The sequence below is a fragment of the Haliaeetus albicilla genome, chromosome 2, assembly GCF_947461875.1.
Source record: "Haliaeetus albicilla chromosome 2, bHalAlb1.1, whole genome shotgun sequence".
NCBI lineage: Eukaryota > Metazoa > Chordata > Aves > Accipitriformes > Accipitridae > Haliaeetus > Haliaeetus albicilla.
In genome coordinates this window covers 46,878,920-46,899,862 of record NC_091484.1, presented here as the reverse complement: position 1 = coordinate 46,899,862, position 20,943 = coordinate 46,878,920, and the positions used below count along the sequence as shown (strand labels likewise).

At 39.2% G+C, this 20,943-nt stretch overlaps 1 protein-coding gene across 17 annotated transcripts in view; it reads left to right on the top strand.

Annotated features, from left to right (window-relative positions):
* The window catches only part of HDAC9 (histone deacetylase 9), a 499,915-nt gene that overhangs the window by 264,771 nt on the left and 214,201 nt on the right, over window positions 1-20,943 (top strand). For 11 of the 17 annotated variants that reach the window (XR_011322675.1, XR_011322676.1, XM_069773867.1 and 8 more), the window contains 4 exons: window positions 654-895; window positions 1,853-2,003; window positions 4,208-4,334; window positions 6,309-6,430. Coding sequence is in view for 15 of the 17 variants with exons in the window: in XM_069773867.1 (XP_069629968.1) it covers window positions 654-895; window positions 1,853-2,003; window positions 4,208-4,334; window positions 6,309-6,430 (642 nt within the window). In the remaining 2 variants the exon portion in view is untranslated. The remainder of the gene's footprint in view (window positions 1-653; window positions 896-1,852; window positions 2,004-4,207; window positions 4,335-6,308; window positions 6,431-20,943) is intronic. The other 6 variants (XM_069773812.1, XM_069773893.1, XM_069773804.1 and 3 more) reach the window with 3 other exon arrangements.

Below are 20,943 nucleotides of genomic sequence, written 5' to 3'. Positions count from 1 at the left end.
TTCAAGATGTTTTCATTTTTTTACAAGCCATATATAGTATGTTATGTCTAATCCAATCCAAGCATGGTGGACACTTTTCAAAAAGCTATATTAAAACTTCTCAGTTTCTGGGTCAACTTATTTTCCTATAATTTCATATGTGTTATTCCTATGTGTTTGCCAGGTAAATTTACATGCAGTAGCTATATAGCATTAGGTAGCTGTTCATGTGTAACAGCATCCTCAGAAAATCTACACGCTGCTTTGGAAAATCTCTTGCAATGTAGTGAGAACTGGACGGCCTTCATCTTACACTGAAGAAGTGCCCTGAGTGTTTATTGTGAAGCATTGATAGTGCCTAGGAGATTCTCACTAAATGTTGCTCCATTAGGCTGTGACATTAGGTTTTAGAACTGGGTTGCTTGCAGAATATTAATCTGGGAGCATTTTTGCAGAGAATGGAAAGTAAGTGATAAAATAATTTGTAAAATCTCCAATTGCTAGTAGGAATGTCTGAAGTTTGCATACAGCATAAAATCCATTAGTGTTTTGTTAGGTCTGTACATTGAAGCAGTCTTTGAGTGAAATTGGTCTTTTCCCCAGCAGGAATGATCTCTATTTTCCTTCTCCGGTTATATTTAATATATATACATTTTGTTGTTTTCTTCCCACAGTGGATGTAAAGTCGGAGGTTCCCGTGGGATTAGAGCCTATCTCACCATTAGACTTGCGAACTGATCTCAGGATGATGGTTCCCATGGTGGACCCAATTATGCGTGAAAAGCAGCTACAGCAGGAACTACTTCTGATCCAGCAGCAGCAGCAAATTCAGAAACAACTGCTGATTGCAGAGTTTCAGAAGCAGCATGAAAACCTGACCCGCCAGCATCAGGCCCAGCTTCAGGAGCACATAAAGGTAGCAACATTTTTCATTTATCCCTCACTTTATCTGCAAACTGAATATGCTTAGGCAGACATGAATAGGGAACATGCCTGAAAGGTTCACTGTGACTGACAGATGGTGTTTGAGTGCTTATTTCTCTGTTTTTGGGTGATAAAAGCCTTTTCAAGCAAAACTGCTAGCACCGACCAGTGAGTTGCTCACAACAGACCAAGGCAGTACTATGAGAATCATCAAGCTCATGAAGCCACCACATCCACAGAAAATCAAACTACCTATTTTACAAAGCTGGATTTTCAGCCAGACTTCAATATGGCTGTCTTTTCTGTATGTGCAGTTTTGAGTATATTAAGAGACTGCTTTGGGGGGCTACTATTTGAGTTTGTGCCCACAAACCAAACTGATAAGCAAGTGCATAATATTTGCATTTGTAAAATGGAGGCAGGCCCTGAAAGTGTTGTGTTTTCACTCTTCTCTGAACTGCCTCATATTATGTAAAAAGAAAATTATATATGGGGTTACATGCACTATGGTTGGATTGCTGTAATGGATTTTGACCGTGAATTTATGATCTTGCCTTTCTTTTCATTTTTTCCTTCTGAGCTGCTTGCCATTATGCTACTGTGCTAAGCTTCTGCTCGATGGAGCTGACAAACGCAGCGGAGCACAGCAGCCAGAGTTGGGTGATGCACTGGCAAAGAACCCTGTGCAGTTTCCAGGCTTCTTTGCCAAAAGAGAAAGAAGTGAAACCAGAGCAGCAGGCTGCTAGCTGACATTAAAATTCATTTTAGTGACAGCCAGTAATGCACTATCCCGCTTAAAAGACTGGGGAAAGTCAGTTAAGAGATGAAAAGAAGTGTAAGCACAAAAGCAAGCACTGATACTCAGTTATTCAAGAGGGTTGTTTTAGCCAGGACTGACCTAGAAAACAGTGCAAACTGCACTTTCTCATGTCTTTTTGTTCTGTGCAAGTTACAACAGGAACTCCTAGCCATTAAACAACAGCAAGAACTCCTTGAAAAAGAACAGAAACTGGAGCAGCAGAGACAAGAGCAGGAACTGGAGAGGCATCGCAGGGAACAACAGCTTCCTCCCCTCCGAGGCAAAGAAAGAGGCCGAGAAAGTAAGAGCGATTGTACCATGAATCCTAATAAGAAATTGATCTATTCCCCTTTGCCTTCTCCCAGCCAAAATGGACGATGAACAGGAACCTGAAGCAAGCCTATTACTGTGTGAAATACACAACTAGAGAAGTTGAGGCTGTGCTTGCAGAAAGGCAGGGCCACCTGCAGCACCCACAGAAACACATTGCTGGTTTGTGTGCAGACTTGGAGGACTGTAGGAAAGCACACTTTGACAGACCTGTGTATATGTCTCTCAAGAATCTACCTCTTTTTATAAAAAAAGAGGGAATTTGAAAGCCTAAAGCTTCACTTGAGAACTTCATTCTGAAGAGCTTATTTCCCAATACAGAAAGCACCACAAAACAGCAAAAAATCAAATTACATGCTGATTAACTAATTTGAGCATTGTTTCAAGATTGAAAATATGACAAAATATTGAAGAATATCTTTGACTGGGACTGCTGAACACTTTTGCTAGTACTTCTTCAAACTGCCTTGTGTTTGTTCTTGATGCCATTTCATGAGGCCCAACCAAGGGTTATTTCTAGCTCACGTATATCTCAAAGGCAAATGACAGATATAAAGGATACTGTTGGAATTTGGTGCTCACTAGAGGGAGACAGATACAAATAATTCTCCTTCATGAGGTCAGTTTAAAAATCAGGTTGAAGTACATTGTGAAGGTATTCAAAATGAAGCTGCCACCAGCAGATATTGTTACTTGCCCTGCTAAAGGACCACAAGAATTAATTGACAAAGACCGAAGCAGAAAAGAGCTGTACATTATGCTCGTGCCTTTTTTTCTTGGGTGGAAAAATATATCAGTTCAACAGTTGTAGGTGTACCACCATATCGTAGGCTTTAGAAATGAAGGTGTCTACGGTGCTTCCAGTACTTTGGTGAATGATGAATCTCTGCAAGCATCACCAGCTTATTGACCTAGCAGTGGGAAGGTGGCAGAAACTGCAGGAACAAAAGGTTCCTGTAAGTGGTATGAAAAATCAGCCTTCATATAAACAGTTGGGCTTTATTAGTGCTCCCACCAAAGGAAAAGCAGTGATGTGAACTCAGTGGTTCCCTTCTCAGTTTGGCTTGCTGGGTGGCTGTTCAGTATGTAGCTGCCAGCCAAGCAGCACTTGTGACCCCCCAGGCCCAGCCCCAGCATTTGCTGCTACTGGTGTTCTACTTAATGACTACAGGAGGGAAGAAAGGTGCAGGAAGGGGAGTTAGGGTCTGAAGCTGAGGGGTAGTAGAGGTATTTTATGGGAACTGGGTCATAGGGGGACATGCTCACCAGCTAGCTGTGCTGTGTCAGGGTTGGGTGACCAAATACTTAGAGTATCAGTATGCCCTAGTGCTGCTACTTTAAAGAAATGTTTTTTCTTCCCTTTTTTGTCACTGTTTATGGAAAACTGAGAGAAGATTTTTCTTCTTCATGCTTTTTTAATAAAGAGTATTATGGCTGTGAGTAAAGAAGCATGTCCCATGCTGCAAGTAGGAATTGGCAGTTTAACCTGACATTGACATGCCCTACTTCTTGTACTGTATTGAGCTAACCACCAAGAGAGGTCAAACTGCACTGTGTCTTCCTGGTGTTTCGGTCTTTCTGTTGGTTTTGTGTTGTAAGAGTAGAGTTATCAACTAAGACTCATGTTTCAGACTGTGGTCTGTCTTCCAGACATCACAGGTACAGGCTCTTAAGTGGCTTAAATAAAAAGGCTCACTGCTGGCTCTTTCTACGGCATTCTGCTCATAACCAAGACAGTGTTCAGAGGACAGTTTTGGTGTGCTATCACTATTTACTATTTACTAAAAGATAAAACATTCTTTAATGCAAACTCAAAGTGACCTTTTGTCACTATCTTTTTAGTTCTATCCTTGGTTTTGTATTTGGGAATTATTAGGAAATAATTTAAATTCTGTAGATACATCTGCCCTGGATGAATAGCGTCATCTACTGTTGAAATACCCCTTATGACTTCACTGAATATCTGGATTATGGCCAACTTCAGTCTTCTACAGACAAACAATTAATCCGAATGTTATCTCTTTTTGAAGGATTTCCAACAATATTTTTTATAGTTTACAACACTTGCAGCAGCAAGACTCAGGCTTTTTTTGTGTGTGTTTTGTTGTTTTTTTTTTCTTTAAAAAAGTAATTTTTTGAAGCAAGATAAGATATGTTAAATTCTTTGTGTCTTAGGGGCAGTGGCCAGTACAGAAGTGAAGCAGAAACTTCAAGAGTTCCTGTTGAGTAAATCGGCAACAAAAGACTCTCCAGCAAACGGGAAGAATCATTCCATGAGCCGCCACCCCAAGCTCTGGTACACGTATGTTCAGTATTAAGCTGTTTCCTTGCCTTGTTGAGGTATCTGTTAAAACTTGCCAGAATGCTTCTACAGCAGGGGTATTGAGAGTCTGCCTCCAGAACAAGACAGAAGTTCAACCGAGAAGTCAGCAAAAAGTCAGAAGTGTAATATTTCTGGTTGAACTAAAGAGTATTTGGGTGTTCAGTGATGAGATGAGAGCTATACAGAACAAGATGCTCTCAGAAATTTGTATAAAGTTTTTATTTCAACTGCTTCATCTCTTGATGCTATCACAAGTTTTACAACTATACCTGTCATTTTTCCAAGTTTCTTCAATTTTTGTAGTTAGAATAACTTTGTGTTTGATTTACTTGGATTTTGAATTGATCACAAAACTTGTTTCTTCTTGAAGAGATAGTGCTTTCCAGTGAAGTTACTTGAATGGTGTAAGTAACTCACAAGGATTTTGAGTAGGATAGCGGTCATTTAACTTCTCTTACCGTGATGGATTTTAGTATCCAAAACTGCATATTCTTATGATGCCTTGGCCTTGATAAGAATCTGCTTAGACCATTGAAACAAGTGATTTTGTTGAGTTCTGTAACGGGCCTATTAACATTTTAAGAGTTTACAGTTTTTATCACCCCCCCCCCCCTTTTTTTTTTTTACTGATTAATTCCTTTTTAACTTTCTTATTACAACAGACACGTAAGTCATTCCAACAAAATGAACTCTGGCTGCGTTTCTGAAAGACTTCAATGTTATGTGCAAATTGGCCTTCAATAGGACGAACAGAAATGCATATGGTACACTAGATTTCTGTCTTGTACTTGTTCTCTTTAAAAAGAATTACTGAAGGCCTGCCCTTGGAGTTTCCATTCTGAGCTAATCAGAGCATTGTGGTAACAGGACTTAATATATAGTTACATTGTTTCTGGTGGTTAATTTTCTTTTTTTTCCCCAAATAATGTGTGAAATTACCTTGAGTATGTAAGATTTCTGGACTAATAATCCAAGCTTAGTTCTGAGACTTCAGATGAGTGAGAACGAGGAGCTCTGCAGAAGATGTCTTCTGCTACACTAAGGAAAGTAGTGCTTCCTCTCATGGCAGAGCCCCTTTTGACAGGTGTATTATTGGTTAACCACACTACATTGGAAAGATAGGGAGAGAGACTCTGTAAAAGGCCAAGTAAAATTATGTTTAGATAAACACAAAGTTTGAAAGTTTCCCTCCTTTCCCTCTCTCCCCCTCTAAATAGAAAAATCAACCAAACAAACAAAAAACCCCAAACCCTGTCTCTGGGCCAAATGATGCAATTTCTTTGCAGTTTGCAGTTTCCGTGTTCAGAAAGATCTACTCACACTATTTCTTTCATCCAGCAGTTGTCAGAAAGCACTCTTCAGCTTGGAGCTTCTCTGCTGACGTGAGTGCTATGTGCTGCCCAGTGGTGTGCTCACAAAACTTACAAACTGAACCGAAATGCAAGGTTTTATCTACCTTGTGCACTAAATATTTTGGGTTTTTTTCCCAACAGATAATAATAACAACTCAATATTTCTGGTTAGTTTTATATGAGGCCCCCTGCCCTGAAAATCCCCCACATTTTCATAGAAGAGGCTAGATCAATGTACATCTATTTGTACGTGATAAACAAGACTTAAATGGCTTTTGCTGTGCCTCAGCTGGTTCGTATTAAAATGCAACAATCTAAAATGGTCAATTCCCCAAACTGGTGACAGATCCTGTCTGTAGGTCAACGTTGACTGTTATCCTATGTGACTTTTATAATGAGTGCAAAAAGCGCGTTCTTGGGAATCCCGAGGAGTTCCATAACTTACTGTAAAAGTGAAATTGGTTACATGAGCCTGTGGTTTGTGCGCACTTAGACAAACGAGAACATAAACACAGCTGAGACATGTGTACAACATGTGTAGATAGTTACTGCTGGTCACCTCAGTGACTGCTAATTTGTGACCTCTCTGTGTCTGCTGCAGGGCTGCCCACCATACCTCACTGGATCAAAGCTCTCCACCCCTGAGTGGGGCCTCGCCACCGTACAAATACACTTTACCAGGAGCGCAGGATGCCAAGGATGATTTTCCACTTCGTAAAACGGGTGAGTTAGCGTAGTTTATTCGAGCCCCTTACCCAGCAATTCTCCCAGCCTTTATTTTAACCATGCTGTCCATCAGCAAGGCACATATCATAATCCAAAAAGCCTGCTCAGGATGATGCTATGGGTAAGTTCAAAGATCCTGACTGCATCTTTACAATGTTGGACTGACCACATGGTATCAAGAGTTGGTGTTTCCCAGTGCTAACAGCTAGTGCAAGCTTCAGTCCTGATAGATGTAGTTTCTAAACAGACCATCATTTCACGGATCTTTTGTGGCATTATTTTCTTTGTCTCAATATTACTTCTGGGTTTAATACCGCTCTCTCTTTTGCGTGGTATATACAGTATTGGTATGCTGCCTTTAGACAATGTTTTTCAGGACATTTTGAGGGGAATTCATGGAAAGAGGAGGAATTGGATTAATATTATATTTTGTGTCATTGGTTGTCAAGGTTTGTAGGCATATATGCAGACACGCACACATTTGTGTGTGCATTTTACGCATAGGAATGTGTAATATTGTACAAGAAAAATGTTCATTGGAACATTTCAGAATGTTTCAGAGGATTTAGCAACTGAACCTTTTGTCTTGACAGCAGGTGAACTGTAGACTTGACTTTTTCTGCACCATAAAGAAAGCTAGAAGGATGGTGGTGGAATCCATGTGGCTGTTGCCTCAGGTCCTTGGTGCAGTGACCGGTATCCAGGAATGCAGGGAGACACTAAGAGGAGGAGAAAAAAAAAAAGAAAAGAAAACATTAGATCGCTTATTGCATGAGTCTGCTGTTGAGTGATATAGTTACATTCAGAGAGAAAGTCTGACCCCCTACTGTGCTAACAGCCTTTGAATGTGATTTAGCCACTGGGAGATTGAAAACTAACTGCAAAACTGGTACTGACTTGAAAAGAAGTGGCATTTGGAACCAGCGTACATTCAGAAAGAAAATCCAGTCTGTATCTAATACTTTGGGGCAGACTCTCTAAGCTCATATTATATCCCCAAATATTTTCAAAGGAATGAAAGCATGAAAAGCAAAATGCTAATTTATTCTAGCTGAATTACTCTTTGTACAATATGGTGGCAATATAACAAGATTCTATAAAATCTTGTTCAGGCTATTCAGTCACAATAAGCCTTTATGTGGTTCTCTGCTTAATACCACTGTACAACATACATTTTCTGTGCCAATTGAATATTCATTTTCATTTTTTTAAACAAAAGGGTACACTATACATCTTCTAAATGCTGTGAATTCATCTACATGTTTTTGAAATGCAAGTTTTAATTTTTCTTCCATGTTTATATATCTTAAATGTTATGATTGATATTTATGATGTGTCAGACTGTTGATCTGTAAAACAAAACATTTTCAAACATTGTAACAGTAAAGTTCTCGTGCAGCTGCTAATACTTTTATATCTCTGTGGGGGTTTCAAAATATTCCTTAATTCAATTCCCATTGTCTGCATAAGACGACTATAATATAATTAAATCCAGATGTTTTCTATATGTTATTCCAAATATTTGGGCATGCAATGCATCGGTTCCAAAATTGAACAAAGGACATGATGACTCTCTGAAAAGATATCTACAGAATAAATAGACAAATACTAATATAATCATTAGCATAACCATTTCTATGACATTTACATAGCGATTCTGATAAGCAAATATAAATGAAGTGTACAACATGTTGCATGTTAGCAAGGGAGTATATTTGATAGCTCTCCACATCCATGAAAACAGCAACTGTTAAATATCCTGTTTACACGTCCAATCTGTCTGTATACTAGAGTTGTTTAATTCCAGCCTTCAGCAACATCCCCACAAAGGTTGCAATGATTGTTCATCAGGTTGAGAGTAAAAGCAACAGCAACCAGATCAACACAAGTCAAATGACCCTAAATTGATCTGGGTAGTTATAGGTCCATCCTCCAGGCAGAGGGGACATTGTGGAGCCTGTGCCATCCTCATGGGACCTCACTAGACAAAGATGTCCCACGAACACTCATGTATATGGACAGGCTATAAGCCTGCAGAAATCTGACCTTTGCCATGAGGGGCGAACCTCTTTTCCTTTCCTTTAGGCTATGAACGCTTGTTGCCACTGGCTCCTGGTAAACCCTCTGTGGTGCTGAACCTGCATGAAGTCAGCAATTCATATGAAAGCAGACTTCACATTCCTTTCAGCCTTAAGAAAGGAATACCTGTTGTGGGTTTTAATTACAGCTTTGTTTTGCTTCTCGATTTTATTTTCCATATTCATAATATAAAAGGCGGAGGTATCTTTCTCTTCTCCAACTTTAATATAAATGCTCTTGGAAGATAATTCTGATTGAATCGGTTACTCTTAAGATCAGATTTAATGGGCAGCAAAGCTGAATGATTCTCTCCTGACATCCTAATGTGTTTTTCAGTGTAAATCATGAGTCTTGCTTGCTCACTTTCTTGTTCAGTAATTTATTTAACCTTTGCTTAATTAGTCCTGAAGTGGTATCTCCTTATTAATCTTTTAAAAATTAATTCAGAAAGACTATGGTAAAGAGGAAAATATTCTGTGCCACTTTTACTCTTCTAGCATCTGGAATGATGGGATGCATAGATAACTAGGGAAAGACTTAGGAATCTTGCTCTTTCTGTGTTTACAGTTAGGTACCAGAGTTAACATCCTCGTGCAGTGACTACGGTTACTCAGTAACACTCTGAGCCATGTGATTATTCCTTTCTGTGCAAGACGCAGCAGAACTTGTCAGCAGTGGCCTTCACGCAGCTTAGCTGCGTGGAGGATTGGGACTGTCCTAAGGGCTAGAGGCCAGGATATGCAGCTCTTTGCACAGCTGCATTCAGATGCTCTGTGTTGACAGACTTTCAAAAGAGCAGAGCACGGGGACCTATTGCTTCATTGGACAGATAAATATACCATAAGGAGAAGCTACACATCTGTAGCTAAGAGCAGAATTTAGCCTAAACAGCATAAGATCAAATTTTAAAAATGCCCACGATTTTCACCATGGATACCAGTCATAATGTGTGTTTTCAGCAAAGCACCCAAAAGCCTGAGCAGCACATGGCTCATTAACTTTCAATGAGACTAATGCGTCTAAATTACCCAGAGAGGTTTGAAAATTCCTCCCTATTACTGAATACTTTTGAAATTCATACTGACTGTTGTAAGAGCTCTGATGGGAGCTGTGCACTTTTGAAGACCTGATCATTTAATATGGGGAAGTTTTGATTGTTGAGCTCCATAATTCTATGTCTGTCTGTCTATCCGTGAAAATATTATCTGCTTGATGAGGTTACTGTAAAACTAACAAAAATGTAGCAAACAACATGGGTTTGATAGGGTAGAAGTTCTTTTCAAATGAAGTGTTTTGGGGGTTTTTTTACCTTGTTGAAGTAAATGCAGAAATTCTGGCAAATGGCCATACCATTTGCATTTTCTTCAATTTGTAACATTTAGTTTTCTGTGCGCAAGTGTTGATGCAAACCCGCAAAAGCCAGTAAATTGCAATAAAGGTTAGCTCTCTAACGAAAACTGTGTGCTTTTTCAAAATGTTGCTATAGATGGAATTTCTGCATTTTGCCTCAAGTTTTGGCTTTGATTGGAAGAAATTCCGGGGACATCATCATATCAAGTATAAACTATTTTTTCTTCCTGAGTTTAGCACAATCATGGCAGAATGGGAATGTCAATCAGTATTTCTATTTATTTTGGTTTTATGCCAGCTGAATCTTTCCTTGCTGATGGAGTTTTAAGCTTACAATTGCATTTTGCTTGGGGATCTGAAGATCACTCACAATAGTACTATTTGAGAAGATGTTTGTAGCTTGCTTTCCAAAAATTGGAAGCATGCTCAATGGAAATAGAGCATGGGGTTTTTTTAATAGCAAATAGTACAAGGTTCTTGCTTGGAGGGGGGAAATTATGTAATTTCATACAGGAAAGAAGAGGAGATGAAGGATTGTTTAATATTGTGATGAAAGAAAGGAAGAAGGCTGTGCTGCACAGTCATGAAGATCACTTTGTAAAAACCATATGAAGTTAACCTGATTAGGCAGTAGAATAACAGCATAGCTCTTGTGTAATGAGAGTGAAAGATTCCTAAATAAGAACTCAGCAGTTGTATTTTTTTTTAAAAAAGAAATTAATTAGAATATTTCCTTACCATTATTCTTTCTGCACTTAGCAACTCAGTAATTTACTGGAGCAGTTGAAACTGAGAAGAAAAACATTTTGTGTGTGAAAGTTCTTCTCCCTTTCCATTTTGTGCCACCAAATTCCATTTCTGTTTGCATTTTCTAGGAAAACACTCTCCTGTGAAGTAACAGTATATGAAAAAGCTGGATTTCTTTTGGTCTTTGGTAACAAAAAAAGGCTTAGAGGATCACAAACCCTCAATTACCAGGTCTGCCAAAATGAAGAAGTCAAGCTCAGTAGAGGGAAGCATTATTTTTCTCTGAGTTTATGAGTGAGCACAATATATGGGAGAGGCACTTTTTTTATTGAAGCAGGGAAACAAGGCAAACATGATATGATTCTCCTCATTTTATCCCATTTTTCAGGGATGCTTAGCGTTCCTGCCTCTCAGAGTCCTTGTTTTCCTGGGTTAATGAACAGTCTTGACAAATTTGGACTAGGTGATGTGCCCAAAGGAAATCACTGGTGTTTATCACAGAGTGAGGAGGAAAAAAAAAAAAGTATCCTGATTCCCAGCCCTTCTCTTTCTTGACTTCTCTTCCCATTAATCACCAGACTTTTTTAGCCTTCCTAAATTCACTATCAATAACTTGAGAGGACATAATTAGTAGTAAGAGGTTTTAGAAAGAGAAGAAACTTTCACTTGCAATTGAAAAGTGAATCTGAAGCAAACTGTTGTTAACAGCTTCTTCCGGATTCATGTAATGAACAGGCCAAAACAGAGTTCAGCCCCTGGGAGCCAGCAGCTCTAAGGAAATGTAATACCCTCGTAGCTACTGTGCTGGGCTGCCGTCATCTCGGGTCCATCAGGGTTCTGCAGCCTCCTAAGCTGGGGGTGAGGAGGGATGCCCTGTCACTCAAATTTAGCTCAAGTTAGAGGGAAAATTTTTTGAGATAGCTTAGAACTGAGTAAAATGAATGCTAGGCTAGCTTAATGACACTGTCAGAGAGAAAAGAACTTGTGTATGTATGCTTTGGTGTCCTGAAAGCTGCCAGGGCCTGCACCAGGATTCAACAGGAGTTATCACCAGGGTGATGCCCGTAAAGACCATCATCGCCTTCCCATCAGTGCAAGACTCTTCCTCTAATATATTTTATTTGTTGCTTACTTTTCATTGCGGGAAGCGAAGGTGTTACGCGTGGGTGATTCATACTCAGTTTCAAGATGACCCAGATAAAGGTTTTTCACTGGATTTCCGTTTTAGCAAAAATCCCACTACTTTTATATACATCACTTTCTTTCTTGCCAGTAATTACTCTATTGTGCTAGACTCTGAACCTTCTTGATGGCTAGACTAATTACACGATCTTGGTCTAAGTACTGTCTTAGTTCTCCTTTTACTGCCCAATGCGTAGCCAAAATTGAATTACAAAGTTCTGCTTCATGTGGTTGCATAAAGGTTTTCTTACACAAACCATGTATGTTTTCAGAAATGTTTTATAAATTAGCATTAACAAGTAGCTTGCGTAACTTTTGGATAAGCAGGTAATCGGATAGTAGACACCTTTTTGACTTTTGAACCTAAAGGAAACAGCTTATATAAGGAGCAGGGAGCAGTCCTAAAATCTAAAGCATTTTAAGAGCATAATGTCCATTGAAAATGAAGTGGAATGGTTTTAATGGGCATTTCAAAATCTGTTCCCTCTGGATAAATAAGTTACAAAATATTGCATATAAAATCTCAGACTCTTTGAAGTCAGTAGAAACTGTCCTGCTTGATTTCAGTGGGACTAGGATTTTTCTTCCACTGTATCTAGGGCAGAGACAGTTGAAAACTTTTAGAAAAGTAAACAAGAACATCTAAAAGATGGCAAAAGAGAGAGAAACAGACAGAGAAGTGAAAAGTGGAAATCACATGGTATCAGATCATCCAAAATAGAAGATGTTGGTTAGTAAAGATTGCACTTCTCCAAACTCCTGCAAAACATAGTTTCACTGAAAAATCTGTTCAAACCCACAACTATAATTAAGGGGTTTAGCTGCCAAATAACATGTTCTGGCTAAAGCCAAGTAAGTATTACAGAGCCATTCATGAACAACGGCATAAGCTTTGTACTTTGCTTTTGATTTTCTCATGGGAAAGTAATATAAATGAGAGTGATACCTCCCTGTTGGCTTTAACTGTTAGCAATGCAAAGCATGCTGAAATTGTACATAATTCTCTTCCAAAGGAAAGGAAATAGCATTTCAATGGTTTTCCTCAGTGTCTCGTTGAGTTATGGTGGTGCACAATTATTCCTGTTAAATTACTCTACCAGATGGAAGGTTACATTGTGTATTTAGCTAATTGAGTTGTAGGGGACTGGAATTATATGCTAGAGCATAAAGAACCTATCTAAAAGTAAACTTGTTTTAATTCAGTTTTGTTGTGAAGGTGCAGTGTCAACGTCTAATTCAGACTTTAAACAGTCTTCTCCTCACCTCACTTAACATGGAGAGATCCTTTCACAGAGTCAACCTTGCCCACAGAAGTTAGGAAAACATGTTTTGAAAGTCCAAACAACTTTGGGTCCAATTTTATCTTCATTTGTCTTCAGTGGAGCTGAAGTGCCTTCCTACTCTTGAGCTGAATTTGGCCCATAGTTCTCATCTGCTAGGAAAGCAAGATATACTGTGTTTTGGTTGCTTTTGTTTTCTTGGCATCCTGTACTCTGTCTTGTCTTTGGGCAACTCCAAAGGGTATGCTTCAGCAATCTAGACCTGCCCAGCTCTTATCTACTGATGACATTGATGCCCCGTTAAACTGGGGGAGAAGGTGATGGTGTTTAATCGTGAATTTCTGAAGGTTGATGAAATATTACAGTATACTTTTTGCCTGCCATCGATGAGTTATCACTGCTGGATATTTTCCTAGATTAAAATCTGTGGGATTTAGTCACCCTATTAAATAAGTCCTTCTAGTATGGAGCTTCGGGAGCAACATAATCGTGAATATGATTATTCTATAAAAAATAAATCATGTACCTAGGGGTCAAACTATGACTCTGCAAAAGCCTCAACTTTGGGGGCTAGGGGATTATCTCTGGCACTTCTTCACTGAAGAAAGTATTTTTTCTTGTGCAAAATTAGTGATTCAATGGATGTTGTAGGAGGATTTAGGCTGAAGGGTGGGGTTTGCTAAATTTGCAGAAAGTATGGATTTATATTCCCATTACTTCTTCCCAGCTAGAACTGACTGGTGTATATGGTCAGAAGTGGGAGCGTGAATAACCAATGGAGACCTAACCAGAAGGACTGCCAGTCATGCATATCGAAATTTGGTTATTACCATTCAAATGAGGGATGCCCTCTATTAAATAGCCTGTTTCACCTTCTTTCTCTTCTACACCTCCTGAGAACTCAGATGTGACTTGGCTCCCATAAGTGGTATAAAATTGCAAAAAAATTATAGAATTTGAAGATGTGCAGGGAAGATGATAATTAATTTTAAAATATCCTTGGTCTTTTATTCTATGTTTCAAGACAGTATAGTATTATTTGCTTTTTAATCCCCTGTTTATTATTGGAAAAGGATATTAGTTTACATGGAAGAAGCTTAAGATGGACCTGACATAGCAATAATATGCCATGGTTTCAGCAGACTTGACATGTCATGAGTACTCGAGGCCCAGTGAAACCATGGCCTCATTGAAACTGCTATATAGCCCAGTGGTGCAAATGCAAGGAGATGCTGTTTCTGTGCTAAGGAATAGAGATTATTAAGAATTCTATCAAGAGGCCTGTTCTTTAGCCTCACAGGTTACATGCAGGACAAATATCAACAGGACATCTATTGCACTGGTCAGCTTTTAATGAAAAATACAAAGATCTCTAATTCTGGCTAAATGCAAGCCGTACACTAAGTAATTCCTCCATCTAACTCAATAAATCATTCCTAGAAAGATAACACTTGTTTGCGTGGATAATAAACCAAATTTTATATTTTATACCGACTGCAATGAATAAGAAGGAAAAGTTGGGTATTTAAAACAGCTTCAGGGAATATTTCATTTTTGAACTTTCTTTAGGAAATCAATGAAAATTTGCTAATCTTGTTAAATTGGCTTCCTTAGCCTGAAGAGAGCTGAAGGGCTGCGAGATCCCCTCTAATCTAATTAGCTCTTTTACCATGTGTTTCACTAAACCTGTTTTTTTATTTAGGGAATGGATATTTACCTTAGTCTGAATAAATAAAGCATTCTACCTTTTACAAAAGTAAAATAAAGCAAAGGACTAAAGGGTTTCACATATGACCAGCACTCTCCTTAAAGTGAATGATTGTACAGGAAACAGTTTCGGTATATGCTGAAAACACATCAGGTGATGCAAGCCAGAAAAACAAAGCCTCTCCATCCTGGACTTCTGTATCTGGTGCTCCAGCCTTGTTGGGACCACCCAGCAGTCAGGTCCATGTAGTTCGTGGAAGAGCATTAGAGGGCATGTAAAAATAGCTTTCAGTCTCATTAATCTAATTTAAAAGTCTTCCAGAAATGGCATTTTAAATCACCAGAATTTAGAAATCATTGAATCTACAGAATTGTACTACATGCTGGTATCTTCCAGTCTGTCAGCCAGTGGGGAGGATGTCCACATATTCATTGTCCAGTGTTGTCCAGTATGGTGACATGGCCTTCTACAGCAAATGTCAGTCAGTCGCGTATGAAAACAAAAAGTCATTGCTCATCTTGCCTATGCCTAATATATTCAGCTCTGTGGAGGTGGCTGAAGCAGTCTGTGGCTGCCTACAGGAAGCCAGAGCAGAAGTCAGAAACTCCACGCAGAGCAGAGACTATTTACATGTCTGCAAGAACCACATGCGGCAGAGGAAAGGCTGAGAGACCATCAGGTGTCTCAGAAGGACAAACTCATTTGCAGCTCTCCACAAAGTGGCTGAAGAAGCTGGAAGCAGTTCTGGTCCCTGACCTGTGTTCTTTGCCTCTCTAGCTTTCTGCCTGGCTTTGGCTGCATTCATAGTTATGGTGAGGAAGCCCAGATTATCTTCTCACTTATCCTTTCTGATGGTGCATAGGGGTATCTTGTGCCTTTCATTCTGCCTACATCACTGAGGGGCAAGCTGGGAAGCCCACTGCCCTTGGACTAGCTTCTTAGGAACCTTAGATATGCCTCTTTTGGCTGTTTTTGTTGCTGCAGTAGTAAGGTGGGATTTGACTTCTTCCTTGATCTCCAGGTCCTGGCACAGCATAGACAGGCAGGCTGCTTTGTTACTTATGTGTATTACCAATGTGACTGTGAGCGCACGGCATGGACCAGGAACCTGTTGTGCTAGGCAGTGGACCCATCAAAATGAGGATCTCTTCACAGTATGTTTTCTTCCATTCTGCTCCTCCTGCTTCAAATGAAATCATGACAGAGATCTCAGAGTTACCTCATTATCCACATTCAGTATCTTCTTGAAAATTCTCAGTTGCCACAGTGCTAGAAAGAAACTTGACAAAGGGTAAGCCACTGGTATGCTGGCAATACCACCATCGTGCTAACCGGTACCATCTCATTATTTTCTCTTGTACCTCTGATGGTGTATATCCACACATCATCCTTTTGTCCTATAACTTAGATTTTAAGCTATCTATCTCAGGTACGGACTGCCATGGTTGTGTGTTGTAAAGCATATAATGCTTATCTGTGCATGGGTCTCTAGTACAATAGTATAAAAAATAACAACCTATGCGGTGTGAAAAAAGAAAGATTCCTTGACTATGTATTCCTTTATTGATACTTGTTAGATATAAGGTAGGAAAAAACAATTGCTCCTGCATGGAGTACAGCATAGAATATATTCAAATCAGTATAATATATGACCTTTCACAGCTTAAAAAAGATGACAGCTGAAGAAATAGAGAATACCAGTGAAGGCTTAATTCAAGATCATGAAGTCTTTTTTTCATAATTGTTTCTGTTGACTTAATAATGTTAGAGAAGTCTAAGTTATTGTTTCAGAAGAATCTTAGGGATAACACATGGTGTCTGGGCAATAGGGAATGATTTCTCTTTCTCAAGACGTGCATTTGGCGCTGTTGCTCATGCTGTTGTTGGAATCTTTGTAGCCAAATTTAGCATCATTTACCTTGACTGCCCCACAGCTTTTCTAAGCCAGCCTGCCAGCGAGGAAAAGGAAATGCTTTCACTTTAGAGCCTTTCGAAGTCTGGACAAAAGCTCACTTTCTATTCTTCAGGTTTCCTATATATGGCTTTAGCCTCAAGATGAGGACCTGCTCGCTATGCACCCTCTCCCATCCCCCATTTCCTGCCTGGGTTCATAAAATGCTGATTTGAAGTTGGCACACACTCTTCTGATACAAAAGTAGTACTGTGTTCCAGGAACCATCAGAAAGTAGTGTATTATTATCTTTTACATTCCCTTCATATATATGTCCTCTCCCCATGCGTAGAAAGGATTTTTATCCCTTCTTCTTAAATATCTCTGTGTGTTTAATAAAAAGAAACAGTGAAGCAAAGCCCTGTCAAAAAAACCTCAGCTCATTTGGGAGCAATGTGGTCCCAGGCTATATTCTTTAATGCTGGTATCTGCAAATTGCTGATATTAAGCAAAGTGGAGTATAGGACATAATGACTTCACCAACTCATTTTCCTATCTCTCATGCTTGTGTTTCAGTATCATGTTCCTCAGGAGAGAATAGTTTTCTTTCACCTGAGCAATGATGGTTGTTGTGATAAAATTAATGTGTACTTATATAGAAGTCTGTATATCTTGCATTTTTAACAGTACAGTTACTTACTTCTTTCCTGCTATATGAAGCCACCATAAAAGATGAGAAAAGTCATTGAGACACTGTTTTTCTTCTTCACCTAGAACCAAAGTTCTCAGTTCTGGAGAGACAGTTACAAGTCACGCCAACGAGTTAGGTAACCGATTCTTGGGTTGCCTGTGATATCTTCTGTTCTTGTTTAAACTAATACTTTCAGTATCTGTCATACCTGTTTCCCACTTACAGTCATTTAAAGAGTAATACCAGTTCATTATTACCAGCACTAAAAACAGAATAAGCCAGGTAATAGCAATGAGACTGAACAAGCCATATTACTGCAACATCTCGTTATTCCAAATTATGCTGCAGTTACATAAACAAAGTCATTTTCAGGCTTGTCTTGCCTGAAATCCACTGAAGTGAATCACTCAAATGGGTATCAACTGATTTCCATTGAGATCAATGACATGGACTTTGATGGCCTTCAGAGAAAACAGCTGTGTCTTTTCATTTTCTTTGCAACAAAACAGTCTCAAATAATTTATTTTCCCTTTCTCCAAGTGGGAACTGATTATTACTTGTTCCAAAGTGCTAAATGTAGTAGAAGTGCAAAGATTTGTGGAGCAAAGAGGCTAGGCTAATAGTGGCCAATTAGACCCATAGCAGATGTATAGTGGTTCTTAGCAGGATTTTACATGAATAGCCCAACCTACCAGCCTGCTGCCATGAAAACGTGAAGTCCTGTTCTCCTCATCTGCTGCACTCCTGGCCACGTGCTCTTGTTTTTCTCTTGTCTCTGGCATTCTGGCTCGTTGGTCAGATGATTCAGCCCACTATAGTTGCAGGCATCTAACCGAGCAAACCCCACCTTATTCAGCACCTCCAGCGCTTTAGAGAGGCCCTATTTCCTCAGGAAGGTGAGATACAAGATGCAGCCTTTATGGGGTAGAATTAATCTAGTTTGGAGTCCTGGACCCCAGTGGGATGCTTGGAGTACAGAAAGTGAGCCACATGCAACTAGCTTACTGAGTCAGTGTCTTGGTTTATGGTTGAATCACCGCATATAGTAGACTACATGAAGGTCTTTTCAGTGATTTTGTGGTATTATAGAGCCAAAAAAGGTTAATTCTTTGGGGCTTGTATCTGCATGAGGAAGCTACTCTGAGCTTAATTAATTGAGCAAAGGTGCTAATAACGTGCAGCAGAAATGCTTACAGAGGTGGCTAATGCAAAATTATTTTGAGCATTATCCCTCTATAGACCACTTCTAAGAGCCAGTAGTTAAAGTATTGAACCAAATGCTCATTTGAAACATAAGGCAGATTAATTGTAATAATTCTTCACTATTTGCCACTAAGGCTTTCAAGTGCCTTGCAAGGGGAACAATTCAATTAAAAAAAAAACCTGAAAAATTTATTTTCACTTTTTGCTCACTTGTTTGCATTTCAGTTTAAAGGATTAAAATAATTTCTAAATAATCTCATGTATGTACTTTGGGGCAGTCGTGTGTGTATATATATGTATATACATTTATAATTTTAATCCACAGTTCTGTCCTTGAAGCTTAAAATACTTAATTTTGCCTTTTTAACTATCAGAAGAGAGTTGGCGATTATAGATGTGTTATTACTGCCTTCATGTAGGAGTGCACTGAAGCACATAGGATTGGTGTTGTGAACCATACCTGCTGCAGTCAACAATAATCCTGCTTCAGCTTCAGTGGGGCAGGATGGTACAGTGACCTCTACAGTCACACACCAACTCAATGCCTTAGCCACAGACAGGTATCAAGAAACCACTTTCCAGTTCTGTATTTTGTCCGTTGGAGCAGACATCCTCAAATTGGTTAGTTTTATATATTTAGTGCACTGAAACCTGAATTCTTATTGTCAGCCATCGAGTCCTAGCTAGTACCATGTTAGGAGCTGGCAGTGTCTCATGGGAGCCATTCAAGAAAGCCAGTACTTGAAGCAAACACTCTTCAAACCTTGGCTTTGTTTTTTATTGGGAGGTTCATTTTATAATTTTAAAACCACTCTTCTCCATGCCTTTTCATTTTAAAATCGATTGTTTCCATTTAAGAATTATCCTTGTCTTTCATGCAAGGGCTGTCTTCTCAGATGGCTCGTAAATTCAGACATCGACATCAAAGTCTGCTTTCTCTGCTTATATGATTGATTCAGATGCAGAATATGATGGGAATGTGGTAAAAATAGAAAGGCAATTGCTCTGACTGAGCATGAAACATTCATATAGAAGTGGAGCATTTCTCCAGTGAGTGTTGCAAAGGATTTGTATCACGTTAGTCTGTCACAGGAATGGAAATATTCTCCTAAATTTTAAGAGTACTGAATAGTATAAATCGAAATAACAATAAGTGCGAAAAGAATGAGCACCTTTTCTTCCAAATGTCATCATACCTGGTGAGATCTGTGGTGAAAGCATGTAGTGTAATCTTAGCCCATTGTTATATTTTATATTCTCAGTTTCATAGCAAATGGTGTCATAGACAGCAAATAAGTCATCCGTACTCCGTCGCTAGAACCATTGGTCTTAACAATGGTAGTAAATGATAAAAAATAAATTTCTTGTTGATATTTTTATTATTAAAGATTTCCAGTGTTGTGCTAGCCTGCATATCTTGGTCCGAAATGTACTCAAGGCACAAGCCACTTAGAAGAGAGCACTTGCCAAGAGCGATGTAGTACATGACAAAGGCTGGCGCACGACTGCAGGTACTGCCGTTAGAGCAGCACTCCAATGGAAGTGCAGCCCCTTTGCTCTTGTGTGAGCATTTCTAATGGCCCCATCCCTGAGGGAACAAGTGGGACAGCAGGAAAAAAATGTGCAGTAGTACATGCTGGGCAGGGACTGGAATTAGAAGTGTGGGATTGAGTTTCTGCCCTGAAGTGACAAATGGTATAATGCTGAATTGAAAGTAGATTTCATTTATTTCATTTTTCTGCTAACTCTTGCTCCTTCTTTGGGGCTGGGCTTACGTCTGTGCATAGAAGAGAGAACTGATCCCAGTTTCCAGCTCTCTCTGTTTTGAGATACTGCTTAGCCAAGCCTCAGTTCCCGAAAGGGAAATACAAACAAATTCTATTCCACAATTATTTTTCACTAGCTCTTAGGAGTCTGTTTGATAGAGCGTTTACTTAGAACAGATAAATGAGTACATGATCATGCTAAAAATATCACAAAATAAAAAGCACAGCAGAGCTTCATCTCTGGCCTTCACATGAAAAGGCTGTGTCCATTTAGGAAACCAAGGTGGAACTTACCCAAGGTGCATTAAATATAATCCTAGGTTTTCTGGGAATCAATCCTGCTTCTTCATTTTCGGAGCATATATTTTGCTGTGTAAATGTTCTTAGGACACTGTCATAAATCTAGTTGTTTGGTGTGTTACTCAGAAAACATTGAAGTTCTGGGCCTAAAATTGCTGACCAAGAAATGTTCTGCCAGCAAGGCTTGTCGTAATTTATATTTCTAAGAGAAGTCAAAAGGCACCAGTGGAGGCTTCTCTCTATTTCTGTCATCAGACCATAATCCAATTATAAGGCTCCAAGTTCCAAGCTGTATTTCCATCCATGTTTTCAC